The sequence below is a fragment of the Plecotus auritus genome (assembly GCF_963455305.1).
Source record: "Plecotus auritus genome assembly, chromosome: 1".
NCBI lineage: Eukaryota > Metazoa > Chordata > Mammalia > Chiroptera > Vespertilionidae > Plecotus > Plecotus auritus.
In genome coordinates this window covers 55,643,212-55,657,340 of record NC_137770.1, presented here as the reverse complement: position 1 = coordinate 55,657,340, position 14,129 = coordinate 55,643,212, and the positions used below count along the sequence as shown (strand labels likewise).

Below are 14,129 nucleotides of genomic sequence, written 5' to 3'. Positions count from 1 at the left end.
TCATTTTCTATCTTTTTGTTTTGAACTAATTTCAAATTTTCAAATGTAAGAACAGTTAAAAAACCTCTATATACCTTTCATCTGGATTAACCAATTGTTAATATTTTCGAAATTTGCTTAATCTCTTTCTGTGTGTGTGTGTGTGTGTGTATTAATATAAATTTTTCTAAATTATTTGGGAGTACATTGCAGAAGTTATGATGTTTTGTTATTTCTTTATTATGTTACTAGAGGCCCGGTGCATGAAATTCGTGCACGGGGATGTGTGTCCCTCAGCCCAGCCTGCACCCTCTCCAATCTGGGACCCCTCGAGGGATGTCCGACTGCCCGTTTAGGCCCTGCTCTCTCCGTGGCTACAGCCGTCTTGGTTGGGTTAATTTGCATACTCGCTTCTGATTGGCTGGTGGGCATGGCTTGTGGGTGTAGCAGAGTTATGGTTAATTTGAATACTGCTCTTTTATTAGATAGGAAGCTATATACTATAAGAACAAAGACATTCTCTTAAATAACTATAGTACAACATAATATTGATGAAATATGTTTTAATATTCAATTTTCAACTTTAACCATTGTTGGCTTTATAGCATACCTTCCCTGGTCTTGGTTCTAATTCAGAATCACATTTAATTATCATTCTTCTTTATTTACTCTCATTTGTTATGGATCAGTTCCTTAGTGATGCTGACATCATTAAAGAGCACAGGCTAATATTTTGTGGAATGTCCCACAGTTTGGGTCTGTTTTCTTCCTCTCAATTATATTCAGGTTGTAGGTTTTGGACAGAAATGTCACATAAGGGATGTGTTCTTCCCAGGGTATCTTATCAGGGGGTACATGATGTTGGTTTCTCCCAGTATCGGTGCAGTTAGCTTTGATCACTTGGTTAAAGTCTAGCTGCCAGATTTCTCCATTTTAATAATTCCTTTCCCCTTGATAATTAAAAAATAATTTGGCCTGGCTGGTGTGGCTCAGTAGTTGAGTGTCGACCTATGAACCAGGAGGATATGATTTGATTCCAGTCAGGTCACATGATCTTGTTGCGGGCTCGATCCCTGGTGTGGGGTGTGCAAGAGGCAGCCAATCAGTGATTCTCTCTCATCATTGATGTTTCTATTTCTCCCGCTCTAAAATCAATAAAAGTATTTTTTTAAAAAGTAATCTGTAGGGAGATACTGTGAAACTATGTAACTATCCTGTTTCCCATCAAAGTTTTACTCCAGTAGTTTTATCATCTACTGATAATTTTTGCCCAAATCAACTATGACTATACTAGTATGCTGTAGAATTTAATACAGCATTGTTTTTTAATATTAACTCTTGTGAATTTACCTCTTAAAGGGTTTACAGCCATCTATGAAAGCATAGGATCCCTCAGGCAAGTTCTTGAAGCCAAGATGAAACTGGACAAAGACCAGCTACAGAAACAAATCCAACAGATGCAGAAGCCGGAAGCTCCCATGTGAAGGGAGTTGGGACAAGGACCTCAAAGGTGGTTTTGCCAGTGGGTCTGGGAGCTCAAGACCTCCGTAGCCAGGGTGTTGTGGCATTTGGGATTGTTCTATTCATGGCGTGCATGTGCCAAGAAATGTGTTTTCATGGGTCTAAATGTTTACCTTGAGTCTTGAAAACACTCTATCTTTAAAAATCTATACTAATAATAGAGGAATATGCAAATTGTCCAGAACTCTGTCACAGTAATGACAGAACAGCAGGCTGCGTGGGGCGACCAGACTGGCAGGGGTGTTAGTGAGGGAAAACCAAACAACTGAACAGTAGCCTGTGTGGGGTGACCAGGCCAGCAGGGGCGGGGGGGCAGTAAGGGGCGACCAGGCTGATGGGGGGCATTTAGGGGTGACCAGGCTGGCAGGGGGGGCAGTTAGGGGTGATCAGGCAGGCAGGCAGGCAGGCAGGTGAGCAGTTAGGAGCCAGCAGTCCCAGATTGTGAGAGGGATGTCCCAGATTGGAGAGGGTGCATGCTGGGCTGAGGGGACCCCCTCCCCCCCATGCACAAATTTCATGCACTGGGCCTCTAGTATTAAATATAATTTTAACCACTTTATTCCACTTCTCTAAATTCAATGGGATATCCTTCCCTCCCTCCCTGATTTGGAAAGGCTTATCCCCTTCATTTTATGAATGAAAAGACTTAATTTTCCTTCAATTCTTGATGCTCTGGCTAAGACCTTGCTATTTTGAAAATGTCATGGTGATTTTTTTTAAATTAAAAACTAATGAATTGTCACAGAAATGTGTTGCTCCTCACCCTAGGGTGAGGAGCAACACATTTCTGTGACATAGATTAGAATTTAACCTTGGAGTCCATATTTGGATTTTATTATTGTCTATGCATTTCTTTTTTAAAAATTTATCCTTATTGTTGAAAGTATTACAGATATCCCCTTCCCCAACCCCATAGTTGATCCCCTCCATCCCACACCCCCGCTCAAGCCTTCACCACACTTCTTGTAAATCTTCTGTCTTTTGTAGGGGGAAGGGACTTAACATTTGGGGGAAAAAAACACCACTTATATAATGAGAACAGTTTAAAAATTGATAACTGCCATATAGATTGCAAATTAAAATGGAAACTTGAGACAATTATGTAGATAATGCAAGACACAATATCTACGTTGACCACACAGTTATACCAGGTTTTAATATTGAAAAATGTTTTTCAATTATCCACAGTCTGTATAGTGATAGCCATATATTTAATAATGAAATGGTGGTTAATAGTCTGTTTATTGCACAATTAATTGTTCATTAATTATAATAGGATGTGAGCATTTTTCAGGCTTTATGATCTACTCTCTAACTGTTTCTAAAATGGGCACAAAGTGCTTCTGTTTATAAACACTTACTGTATTCTGTGCCTTGGTTTCATCATGTCAATGCACTGTACCCCACAAAAGTTTTGCAGACAAAGTAGAAGGCATGATAATATATCAGAATTATGATGTAAAAATGGGATCCTATGTATTTTTTAAATTCTAAATTTAATCACTGTCAAGACATTAACCAATCAATATTATTAATGAAATAGAAATTCATACTTTTGTATGAACAGAGAATCAAATTGATATTGCATTTATAACACTGTCAAGAAACTTTAAGTTTGAGCAACTTTATAGACAATGGGTATTTCTTTTCAGTCGCCATATTGGCTCAGTTGTTGAATATTGGCTCAGTGCTGTCTGTTCACCTGTGGATGTAAAAATTGGTCATAAGACACACACCGTTCTAAACTGTGAGGGTGCCCAGGAGAAAGGAAACAGGAATACTTCTAAAAATGGTAAAAACCTTTAAACCTTTTTTTTTTTTTTTTTTTGCCAAGGACTCAGGAAAATCAAAGTGTTTTCAATTTTTAGGATAAATTATAAATGAAACATCTATTACTGTTTATTCATATAAAATATGCTGCTAAAGTATATAATATTCTACCCTCAATGGCTTGACAAAAAAAAAATTTTTATTTCGGACCAGAGAAGTCATATAAGGAATATGTCATCCAACACATATTTCCTTATTTTGTCACGAATTTCTGCCTCTCAGTATAGGCAGACCATTTCCATGTAACAATGAAAACATTTAATGCTCTTTTGCAATCAGAAAGCAGATTTCTTTTTGTGGCAGAGTAACCCTGTTTATTTCAGTTCTCTGAGTCTTAAGCCCAAGCCACAGCACAGAGAGTCACAGCCCCTCCTCATCTGTCTCCTCTGGGGTCTCTGAAAAGGAAGATCAGCCCAGTGACCCCTGGGGAGAGGGGCACAGGATTCCAGCTGGAGGCAGGGAGAAGGGAGCGGTGAGCGGGTGATGCTTGGCCGTCCTCTGAGTTGCTCAGGTGCTTCTGATGCTGCCGTTACGTGTCCTGAGCTCTGGCAGTGGTTCTTGTCCGTGGCTGCATGTTGCGATCACCTGGGGAGTCCGCAAAGCTACTGATGGCTGGGCTGCCCCGGACCCATGACGTCAGAGCCTCTGGGAGGTGGGCATGGGCATCAGTCTGTATCAAAGGCCCCCAGTGACTTGTGCGCTGGGGAGGTTGTGAGCCTACTCTTATCACCAAAGTTTAAATGAGAATCAGCTTATGTGTTCTTTCCTTTACCAGGAATTTGCAATAAAAAAATCCAAATAAATGTGGTGTATGATTTTTAAGTCTTTCAGTGGGAGTTAAACATTTAATTCGGTCAAAATGCCATAGAAGTGTTCCTTCTAGCCTGGTTGGTGTGGCTCAGTGATTGAGCATTGACCCAGAAACCAAGAGGTCGCAGGTTCTTTTGCTGGTCAGGGCACATTCCCAGGTTGTGGGCTCGATCCCCAGTAAGGGGCATGCAGGAGGCAGCTGGTCTATGATGTTCCTCTCTCATTGAGGTTTCTATCCCTCTAATCCCTTTCCCATCCTTGCTCTCTAAAAATCAATAAAAAACATTTTTTTTTTTTTAAAAAAAAGGAAGTGCTCCTCCTTCCTTTCTGTGAAAACCATGTGGTGGTGGATATAAAGCGCTGTGAGTCCTGGCAGACCTGTTGGGAGCTGGAAAGTCACAGGAGCTGCTCCATCTGTGGGTCTTGCAGGCGCCGCGCCTCTGGAATAAGGCCAGCCGACAGGTCCCTGTGCGAGCTGTGTGCTCATGCTGCACCTTGGTGTGCGTTAACTCACTTTGTGATAATAACAGTGAGATGGGTCCTATTCAATCCCCATTTTACAGATGAGAAAACTGGGTCACCTAAAGGTTAAGCAACTTGTCCTGAATCCTGCAGCTAGTAAGTGGGAGCCAGGATTCAACCAGGCAGCCTGCTTCCCAAGCCTGGGCTCTTAACCAGGACATACTCTACCTCTAAGATGCATCCTTGCTTCCCACATAACTGACATGCCAGGCCACTGACTCTATCTGTATGACCTTACCGTTCCACCATCTGAATCCCTTTGTTTTTTTTTTTTCTTTAAATCTTTATTGTTGAGAGTATTACAGATGCCCCATTTTCTCCCCCCATTGTCCCCCTCTATCCAGTTCCTGCCCTGCCCTAGGCCTTCACCACCCTATTGTCTGTGTCCATAGGTAATACATATCTATATATATAAAAGCCCAGCAAACAGAATGGTGGAACGACCAGAATGACCGGTGGCTATGACGCACACTGTGGCAGCCAACCAGCCTGATCTGGGCCCTGATCAGGCCCCCTCTCCCCTGCTGGCCCAGCCTGATGGGCAACCATCAGGGCAGGCTGGCTGGACCCCACCCATGCATGAATTCATGCACTGGGCCTCTAGTGTGCTTATAAGTTCTTTGGTTAATCTCTTCCCACCCCCCCATCTCCACCCCCTTCCCTCTGATATTTATCAGTCTGTTCCATGTTTCTATGCCTCTGGTTCTATTTTATTCATCAGTGTAATTTGATCATTAGACTCCTTGTTCATTTACTTTGATTTTTAGATTCAGTTGATAGATATGCACTTACCTGGTTATGATAGGCAGTCTTAACAGTGTTTCCCAACCCTCCCCATCTCCTGGTATTCACCCCACTGTGCACTCCCCTCCCTGGAGTGTGGGCTGGGTTTAATAATAAGCTTCTCATTAACAGAATGACAGGAGTAATGGCTTGTCACTTCTGAGATTATGTATAAAAGGACTGTGGCTTCCTTCTAGGTCTTGCGCGCGCGCGCTCTCTCTCTCTCTGTCGTGCTGGGGAGGCAAGCTGCCATGAAAGCAGTGTTATGGAGGGACCATGTGGTGTGGAAAGGAATTGAGACCCTCAGTCCAGTAGCCTGAAACGAACTGACGCACACAGTCGTATACCCGTGTTCATTACAACTGCCAAAGGTGGAAGCCTGTCAATGTCCATTGGTGGAAGCACAGATAAGAAATGTGGCACATGCCTACAGTGGAATACTCTTCGGCCATAAAAACGAAGGAAGCTCTGACACATGCTATAGCATGAACATTATGCTAAGTGAAATAAGCCGATCACCAAAGGACAAATACTGTATGATTCCACTTGCGTGAGGTACCGAGAATAATCAAATCCACAGAGACAGAGAGGAGCATGATAGCTGCCTGGGGCTGGGGGAGGGGGAGGAAGGGGTAGGGGGAGGATAGGGGGTAGGGGGAGGATAGGGGGGACGGGGAGGACAGGAATTAGTGTTTAACGGGTATGGTTGCAGCTGGGAAGATGAAAGCTTTCTGGTGGTGGTTGCACAACAAGGGGAATGTACGTAATGCCACTGAAGTGTACACTTAGAAATGGTTACGATGGTAGATTTTATGTATATCTTACCACACACACAAAAAAGGAACAAAAGAAGTGGATTCCCCGACCACAAAGTCAAGCTTTTGTAGGAGACTGCAGCCTGGCGCTTCACTGTAACTTCACGAGAGAGTCAGAGACACCAGCTCAGGCACGCCCACACCTGATCCACAGAAACTGAGATCATGGATATGTGTGGTTTCAAATCACTGCATTTTGGATTGGTTTGTTATGTGCAGCAGTAGATAACCAATACACTGGCCCTGGGGAATCTTGACAGAATTCTTTTGTGGAAATGCTTATTTTTTGTTATGTTACAAATTACATGTTCACACATCTCTATATATAAAAGCTTAAGCGACCATTATGACCGGACTGGAACAACCAGTCAACCCGTCGCTATGATGTGCACTGACCACCAGGGGGAAGACACACAATGCAGGAGCTCCCCCCTTGTGGTCAGTGGACTCCCACAGCCAATCTCTCATGGCCCCTCCCCCCAGCCAGCCCCACCAGGTCGGCCAACCTCCCATGGCGCCTCCCACCCCCCCCAGCCAGCCAACCTCCTACAGCTCCTCTCCCCAGCAGGCCAACCAACCTCCCAGGGTCCCTCCCCCTGGCTGGCCAGCCCCCTCATAGGCCTCAATCACAGGCCAGGCTGAGGGACCCCACCCATGCAAAAATTTGTGCACCAGGCCTCTAGTCTATATATATATATATAAAAGCCTAAGCAACCATTACTACTGGACAACCGGCTGGCAGCTATGATGTGCACTGACCACCAGAGGGCAGATGCTCAATGCAGGAGCTACCCCCTGATGGTTAGTGCACTCCTACAGCCAACCTCCCATAGCTGGCCAACCTCCCGCGGTCCCTCCCCCCCGGCCGGCCGGCCCCAATCGGCCCCAGTCGGGACTGGGCAAGATGGCCCTGGTCAGCCCCGATTGCTGGCCAGGCTGAGGGACCCCACCCATGCACGAATTCGTGCACCGGGCCTCTAGCCTATATATATATATAAAAGGCTAATATGCTAAGTGTCCATCCAACTGGTAGCTATGATGTGCAATGACCACCAGGGGGCAGACGCTCAAAGCAGGAGCTGCCGAGCTGTAGTGACTTGGCAGCAGCGGTTCTTGGATGACACACCCCGAAACCAGAGAGGAGGGAGCCTGATTCCTCGAGGGGCCACATGATTCTACCTTTGGCTGTAGGTTATATTATTGCTGGGGCACTGTCAGCCCCAAATCTGGTTTACAGCAAACTTGTGTTTGTGATCCACACCCTGTACAACAGCAACATTGCAGAATTCCCTCTCGCACTCCAGGACCCCTCGGGGGATGTTGGAGAGCCGATTTTGGTCAGATCACCACAGGCCAGGCCAAGGGACCCCACCTGCTGGAGGGACCCTGCTCACTCCGCAGACACCCTTTGAACCACAGTGCCACCCCAGGTGTGGCTGGCCGGTGAGGGATTGCTGGAGGTTGGCTCCAGAGTGGGTCCAACCCCTTTCAACCAGCCCCGCCCTGCCGGCCACCTTCTAATTAATTTCCTTTCAATGTGCATGAATCCGTGCACCAGGTCATTAGTGTGTGTATGTATGTATGAGACCCTCAGTCCAGTAGCCTGAAACGAACTGACGCACACAGTCGTATACCCGTGTTCATTACAACTGCCAAAGGTGGAAGCCTGTCAATGTCCATTGGTGGAAGCACAGATAAGAAATGTGGCACATGCCAACAGTGGAATACTCTTTGGCCATAAAAACGAAGGAAGCTCTGACACATGCTATAGCATGAACATTATGCTAAGTGAAATAAGCCGATCACCAAAGGACAAATACTGTATGATTCCACTTGCATGAGGTACCGAGAATAATCAAATCCACAGAGACAGAGAGGAGCATGATAGCTGCCTGGGGCTGGGGGAGGGGGAGAAAGGGGTAGGGGGAGGACAGGGGGTAGGGGGAGTATAGGGAGTAGGGGGAGTACAGGAGTTAGTGTTTAACGGGTATGGTTGTAGTTATATATATATACACACTAGAGGCCCGGTGCACGAAATTCATGCACGGGGGAGGGGAGTGTCCCTCAGCCCAGCCTGTACCCTCTCCAATCTGGGACCCCTCGAGGGATGTCCGACTGCCCGTTTAGACATTCCTCTCACAATCCAGGACTGCTGGCTCCCAACTGCTCGCTTGCCTGCCTTCCTGATTGCCCCTAACCGCTTCTGCCTGCCAGCCTGATCACCCCCTAACCACTCCCCTGCCAGCCTGATTGCCCCTAACTTCCCTCCCCTGCTGGCCTGGTCACCCCTAACTGCCCTCCCCTGAAGGCATGGTCACCTCTAACTGCCCTCCCCTGCAGGCCTGGTCCCCCCCAACTGCTCTCCCTTGCAGGCCTGCCCCCCTCCCCCAACTGCTCTCCCCTCCTGGCCTGATCGCCCACAACTGCCCTCCCTTGCAGGCCTGGTCCCTCCCAACTGCCCTCCCCTGCTGGCCTTCTTGTGGCGACCATCTTGTGTCCTCATGGGGGCAGCCATCTTTGACCACATGGGGGCAGCCATCTTGTGTGTTGGAGTGATGGTCAATTTGCATATTACTCTTTTATTAGATAGGATAATCTCATTTAATATACATATTTTCTGAGGAGCAGGAAATGATCTTAAAATGTATACTGAGGGGGTGCTGGGTGGTGTGGGGTGGCAGGGGTGCAGGTGAAGGCAAGATGAGAAGGCAGCAGTGGGGTGAAGAGCTTGAGTAGGGGCAACTGAAAATCTCCCTGGCTTGGCAAGATCACATGGGTGTGTGCAGATTTCTCTCTCAAGGTTTTCATAAGAGGAGGAGGAAGAATTCTATCTCAAGAAAACCGGGGGTCCTAAGAGTCATAAACGGTGGTGAGGGAGAGGCAGAGAGAAGTCCAGAAGTCAGATTTCACCTACCTGGTTCACCTGCCGTGACTGCCCGGGCACAGCGCCTGCACAGGGAAGGCTGAGGAAATGTTATGACTGGATCACTAAAGCCAAGCCAAACAAACCCCTTAAGGACCCACTGCAGAGGGATTAAAAAGGAAATAAGAAAGATCCGGGGGGGCCAAGGACAAGGTAATGACACCAGCATCCAGAGGGGACAGTTACTGTAACACAGGTTCTCGCTGCCTTGGCACTGCTGACATTGGGGTCGGGTCATTCTCTGTGGGGGCCATCCTGGACACTGTGGGTGCTGAGTAGCATCCCTGGCTCCACCCACTCAATGTGAGGACCACCCCTGAGCCGTAGCAACCATAGATGTCTCCAGACATTGCCCAGTGTCCTCTGGGGAGGCAACTGCTGCAATGTAAGTTATTGTTGAAGCCATATCATGTATGGCACATAGTAGGTCCTCATTAAATTTTGTTGCATGAATAAATAATGACCAACACATTGAGAATGGCAATTGTATACTTTATCACATTTTACCTTCGTAATTACCCTGCTTAGTATGTACTATTATTTCCATTTTGTGATGGAGCAGATTATGGATGGTCATGTCGCTAAGCAATGGAGGAGCAGGGATTGAATCCATATCTGTCTCCAAAGCCCAGGCTGCTGCTTTGCTTCCAGCAGCCAACGCCCGAGACAGTGATGTGTTCAATATCCCACAGCTGTTCGGAATCAGGACACCGTCTGGATCAATGGCTCTCAGTGTCCCCAGCAGCAGCAGCCTCACCTGGGAAGTTGTTAGAAATGTGGATCCTCGGGTCCCAGCCCAGACCCACTGAGCCAGAAGCTGAGGTGAGCTCAGCATTCTGCTTTAGCACACCCTGCACATGATTCTAATGCAAGTTAAATCCGAGAACCGCTGACCTAGAGCTGCACTGTCATACAGTGGCCAGTACTCACAGGTGGCCATTTAAATTTAAATATACATTAACCTGAATTAAATAAATTTAAAAATTCAGTTCCTCAGGCACATTTCAAGTGCCCAAGAGCCCCATGTGTTGGTGGCTACATATGGGCAAACGTAGAGCTTTTCTGTGATCGCAGGAAGTCCTGTTGGCCAGGAGCAGCAGTGTCCTCACCCTTCCAGCTCTGTCCACCGCTCTGTGCTTCCATCTGTCGGCCTAGACTGAGCTTTGGGCCTGTAACTTTCCTCAGCCTCATCTCTACAACGTTATGCCAGTTGTTCCTATTCGAGATGATTTCCCAGGTCTTTGTTTATAAGATTTTGTCTCATCTGCCAGCTCTGATCAGAAGATACTGCTGCCTGGAGCACTAGGTTGAGAAGGCTGGGGAGGCGGGTACCCGACGAGGGAGAAGTGTGTCAGCCAAAGTTGGGGAGGGGGGCTGCCCATGTGCTGTGTGTCTGTCAGGTTCGCATGAGGACATTCAGGGCTGTTGGCTGCCTGGCAAGGGGTTGGCCAGGGGACTCTTGAGTGAATCTGATGTTCCCTGGTGAGAGGGACCTGGCAGGCCTGGGACTAGGATGGGGTGAAGGGAGACACTCACCTTGGAAAACTGAAATCTCTGTAATTAAGATAAATAATATTTGAATGCAATAATGCAATTTTTAAGAAGCAATAAAACACGATGAACAAAATACCAAACCCTAAATAAGACCAGACCCAAATGTGCTGTGCGTAGCCATATTAATACTGAAACAAACAAACAAAAAATATGTGTCCCTATATATAATTTTTAATGTAATTTCATTCAAATTTTTGACATTTCATTCATCATATATATATATATATATATATATATATATATTGTTATTAATTTGGATTTTGGGAAATATTGCAGTAAAATATTATTTTACCTTGATGACAGGATCGGGGCTGTTCCCCATCTTACATTCATATTTGAGCAATGCCTCACTCACCTCACCCTGATGCTGGCCCTGCTCAATGTCCAGGAATTTGGAACTAAATTCAGTGCTCAGCTATTGTAGTAATTAGCCTATCTCAGGCATGTCTGATTGCTTTGGTCTCTGGTCTGTTTTTAGCCCCAGTTGCCATGCCTTGTTTAATTTTCAAACTTGTGACTTAGTGCTTGGAACTGGGCTGGCACACACAGAAAGCAGAGCTCAGACTCCTCTCTGAGACTGGAGGGAGGGCGGTGGGGGGAGGGGGGAATGGAGGCAGTGAAGACCTTGGCAAGGTCCCCTCACTTGTCAACACGGAAGTGTGAGCTGCGTGCTACCTGCCAGCCCTCTGCCATTCATTGTCCCTTGCTGCCCCCACGTGGAGGGAATCCAAACTCCTAGGGCAGAGGTGGGCAAACTCAGTCAACAGAGCCAAATATCAACAGTACAACGATTGAAATTTGAGAGTCAAATTTTTTAAACTTAAACTATATAGGTAGGTACATTGTTATTAACTTAATTAGGGTACTCCTAAGCTGGCCTTTGCTAAAAACTCAAGGGGCCAAAGAGCCGCATGAGGCTCGCGAGCCGCAGTTTGCCGACCACTGTCCTAGGGAATCTGTTTCCCAGAACCCAGGAATGGAAGGTCCCTTGGAGATCACTGAACCCAACTTTATCATTTTTCTAGAACAGGAAACGGAGTCCCAGAGAAGTTCGAGGGGGGCTTTGCAGGTGAGTACCATAGACAAGTTGTAACCATAATACTGAGTTAGCCCCAACCCTTGCACTGGCTGGGATGTGGCAGTGAACAAAACAGACCAAAATGTCTGCCTTGTTCTAGCCAGTTTGGCTGAGTGGATAGAGCGTTGGCCTGCGGACTGAAGGGTCCCGGGTTTGATTTCGGTCAAGGGCACATGGCCGGGATGCAGGCTCAATTTCCAGTAGAGAGTGTGCAAGAGGCAGCCAATCTATGGTTCTCTCTCATCATTGATGTTTCTATCGCTCTCTCCCTCTTCCTTCCTCTCTGAAATCAATCAAAATATATATATTTTTTAAAGTCTAAAAAAAAAAGTCTGCCTTTATGGAGTTTAAATTCTAGCATGACAGAAAAGAAACAAGCAAGTAAATACCACGATGTTAGTTGATGGTCAGGGCTTTCAAGGAAAGTAAAGCAGGGGCAGAGGGTGGGCATCTCTGTATCGGCCCAGAAGTCCAGGACAGAGCAGTCCCCTGTCCTCACCCCAGGCCCCTGCGGGTGCACCGGCCCCAGGCTCTCCAACCTGGCCAGGAACTCACATGTCTGACAGAGCTGTGCCGCTGCCCAGAGCATGCTGGGCAGGCCCACATGCTAAGTTTCATAAGGAAGACAGCAGCCCTCTCCCTCTGCCCACTATGTCCTCAGCTTCCTCAAACCGTCCTGTGCATTTTCACCAGTTTTCATCCCAAGAGGAAGGAAAGGGAGGACCTGCCTGTCAGCTTTCCTCTCTCCTCCTCACACTCCCCTGGGGTGAAAGAGAGACCTGGGCTCCTTCTCTGGAATGGCCTTCCCCGCAGTCACACCCTCCTCATTCCTGGGGTGGGGAGCCTTGGCCCCTGGTGTGGAAGGGGTGTTCTCAGCACCAGGGAGGCAGGTTTGCTTTAGGACTTGGCCTGGAGTCCATGGCCCTTGCCGGTACTAGGAGTTGAAGGAATTTAGAAAATTTGGTCTCTCAGGACAAAACCTGGCTTTTAAAATGTGTCTTCCTGTGCTTTCAAGTGATCTCTTCTGAGTTTCAAAACTGAATGTGAACTCTTTGCATTCCTGCTGTCACCCTCCGTGTTCTCTCTGGGACAAATGGATGCTTCTGCAGAAAGGGCAGGTGGAGGGGAGGGCAAGGAAATGCAAACAGCTCGAGTAAATTAGCATATTTCAGTAACACTATCTCGTTACATAAACGTGCATGGATAGTACCCAGTTCCCCAAATATTTCAAAGCTAACAGAAGTGAGATGTTCATCATGGAGAGACTTGCAGATGAACTCAAGTTTCTGGTTTCCCTACGTGGACCCGTGGAGAATAGCTCCTGGTAGGGCAGCTTCCTGCCACATACTAATGAGAAGCTCCAATCCGTCATTCCAGATGGGTGGCGGCCTGGGTTAATGAACAGTAAAATGAATTAGCTGTTGTTTAGTTAATGCATTTTAAAAAACGAATCTTTCTAAAGGACCTGTGTTTGGGGGAAATTCCAAAAGGAAGGGGACTAAAAATATTGGGACTATCCATGCAAGGTGCTTTTATGCACATTGTCTCATTTACATGTTATTTCTGGACAGTGTGAGAAATAAATTTTATTGAAGACCTCTCTTAAACAAGTGTTCTGAGAGCTAGGCAATGTAGATTTCTCTGGCTTCGTAAGATTCAGCAAGAAGAAATCATTTCAGCTTAACCTCATTTTGTCTTTTTCTAAACTATAGAAACTATGGGACTATCAAGTCTATCCCTAGATGGAGCAATAAGCTAGATTTGTTCAGAAACAATGAAGAAAATCCTACACCCCACCTCACCCCAACTTTCAACTTTCTTAAATAATGATGACCTGATACATGTATAGCACTTTGCCATTCACAAATCACTTTTACCCAAAACATTAATACCTCTAGATGTCTGTTTCTCATACTTGAGTGCATGTAAGAATCCTTAAGGAGCTTGTTCCAAATGTAGGCTTTTCAGGATCCACCCTCCGGAGATTCTGCTTTAGTAGTTCTGGGGTTTTAACCACCACCCACTTCCCACCCACCCCCCTCCCCAGGGTGAATCTGGCTCAGGCAGTCTGTGGACCACATCTTGAAAATCCCTGCTCTGGATGAAGGAGCTAAAAACAGGAGAGAAATCCACCCTGGTTAATAGGCCTCCTTCTGGATGCTCAGTCAGACCATGGCCACACTACAGGGTGCTGGAGACTATATATTTGGGAACCCAGGCTACTTAAGGAGCAAACACCAGACTGGAGTCAGGATGGGTCTTCTCACTTTCCTGAGCATTGTACGTCAGTGGGAAGAATGAACCTAGGAAGGAA

General features: G+C 46.5%; 1 protein-coding gene across 4 annotated transcripts in view; it reads left to right on the top strand.

Annotated features, from left to right (window-relative positions):
- Positions 1-4,107, top strand: part of FAM81A (family with sequence similarity 81 member A) — a 69,004-nt gene extending 64,897 nt beyond the window's left edge. For all 4 annotated transcript variants that reach the window (XM_080671444.1, XM_080671442.1, XM_080671441.1 and 1 more), the window contains exon 9: positions 1,339-4,107. In XM_080671444.1, coding sequence (XP_080527570.1) covers positions 1,339-1,463 — 125 coding nt within the window. In that variant the 3' untranslated portion in view covers positions 1,464-4,107. The remainder of the gene's footprint in view (positions 1-1,338) is intronic.
- The last annotated feature ends 10,022 nt before the right edge of the window (positions 4,108-14,129 follow it).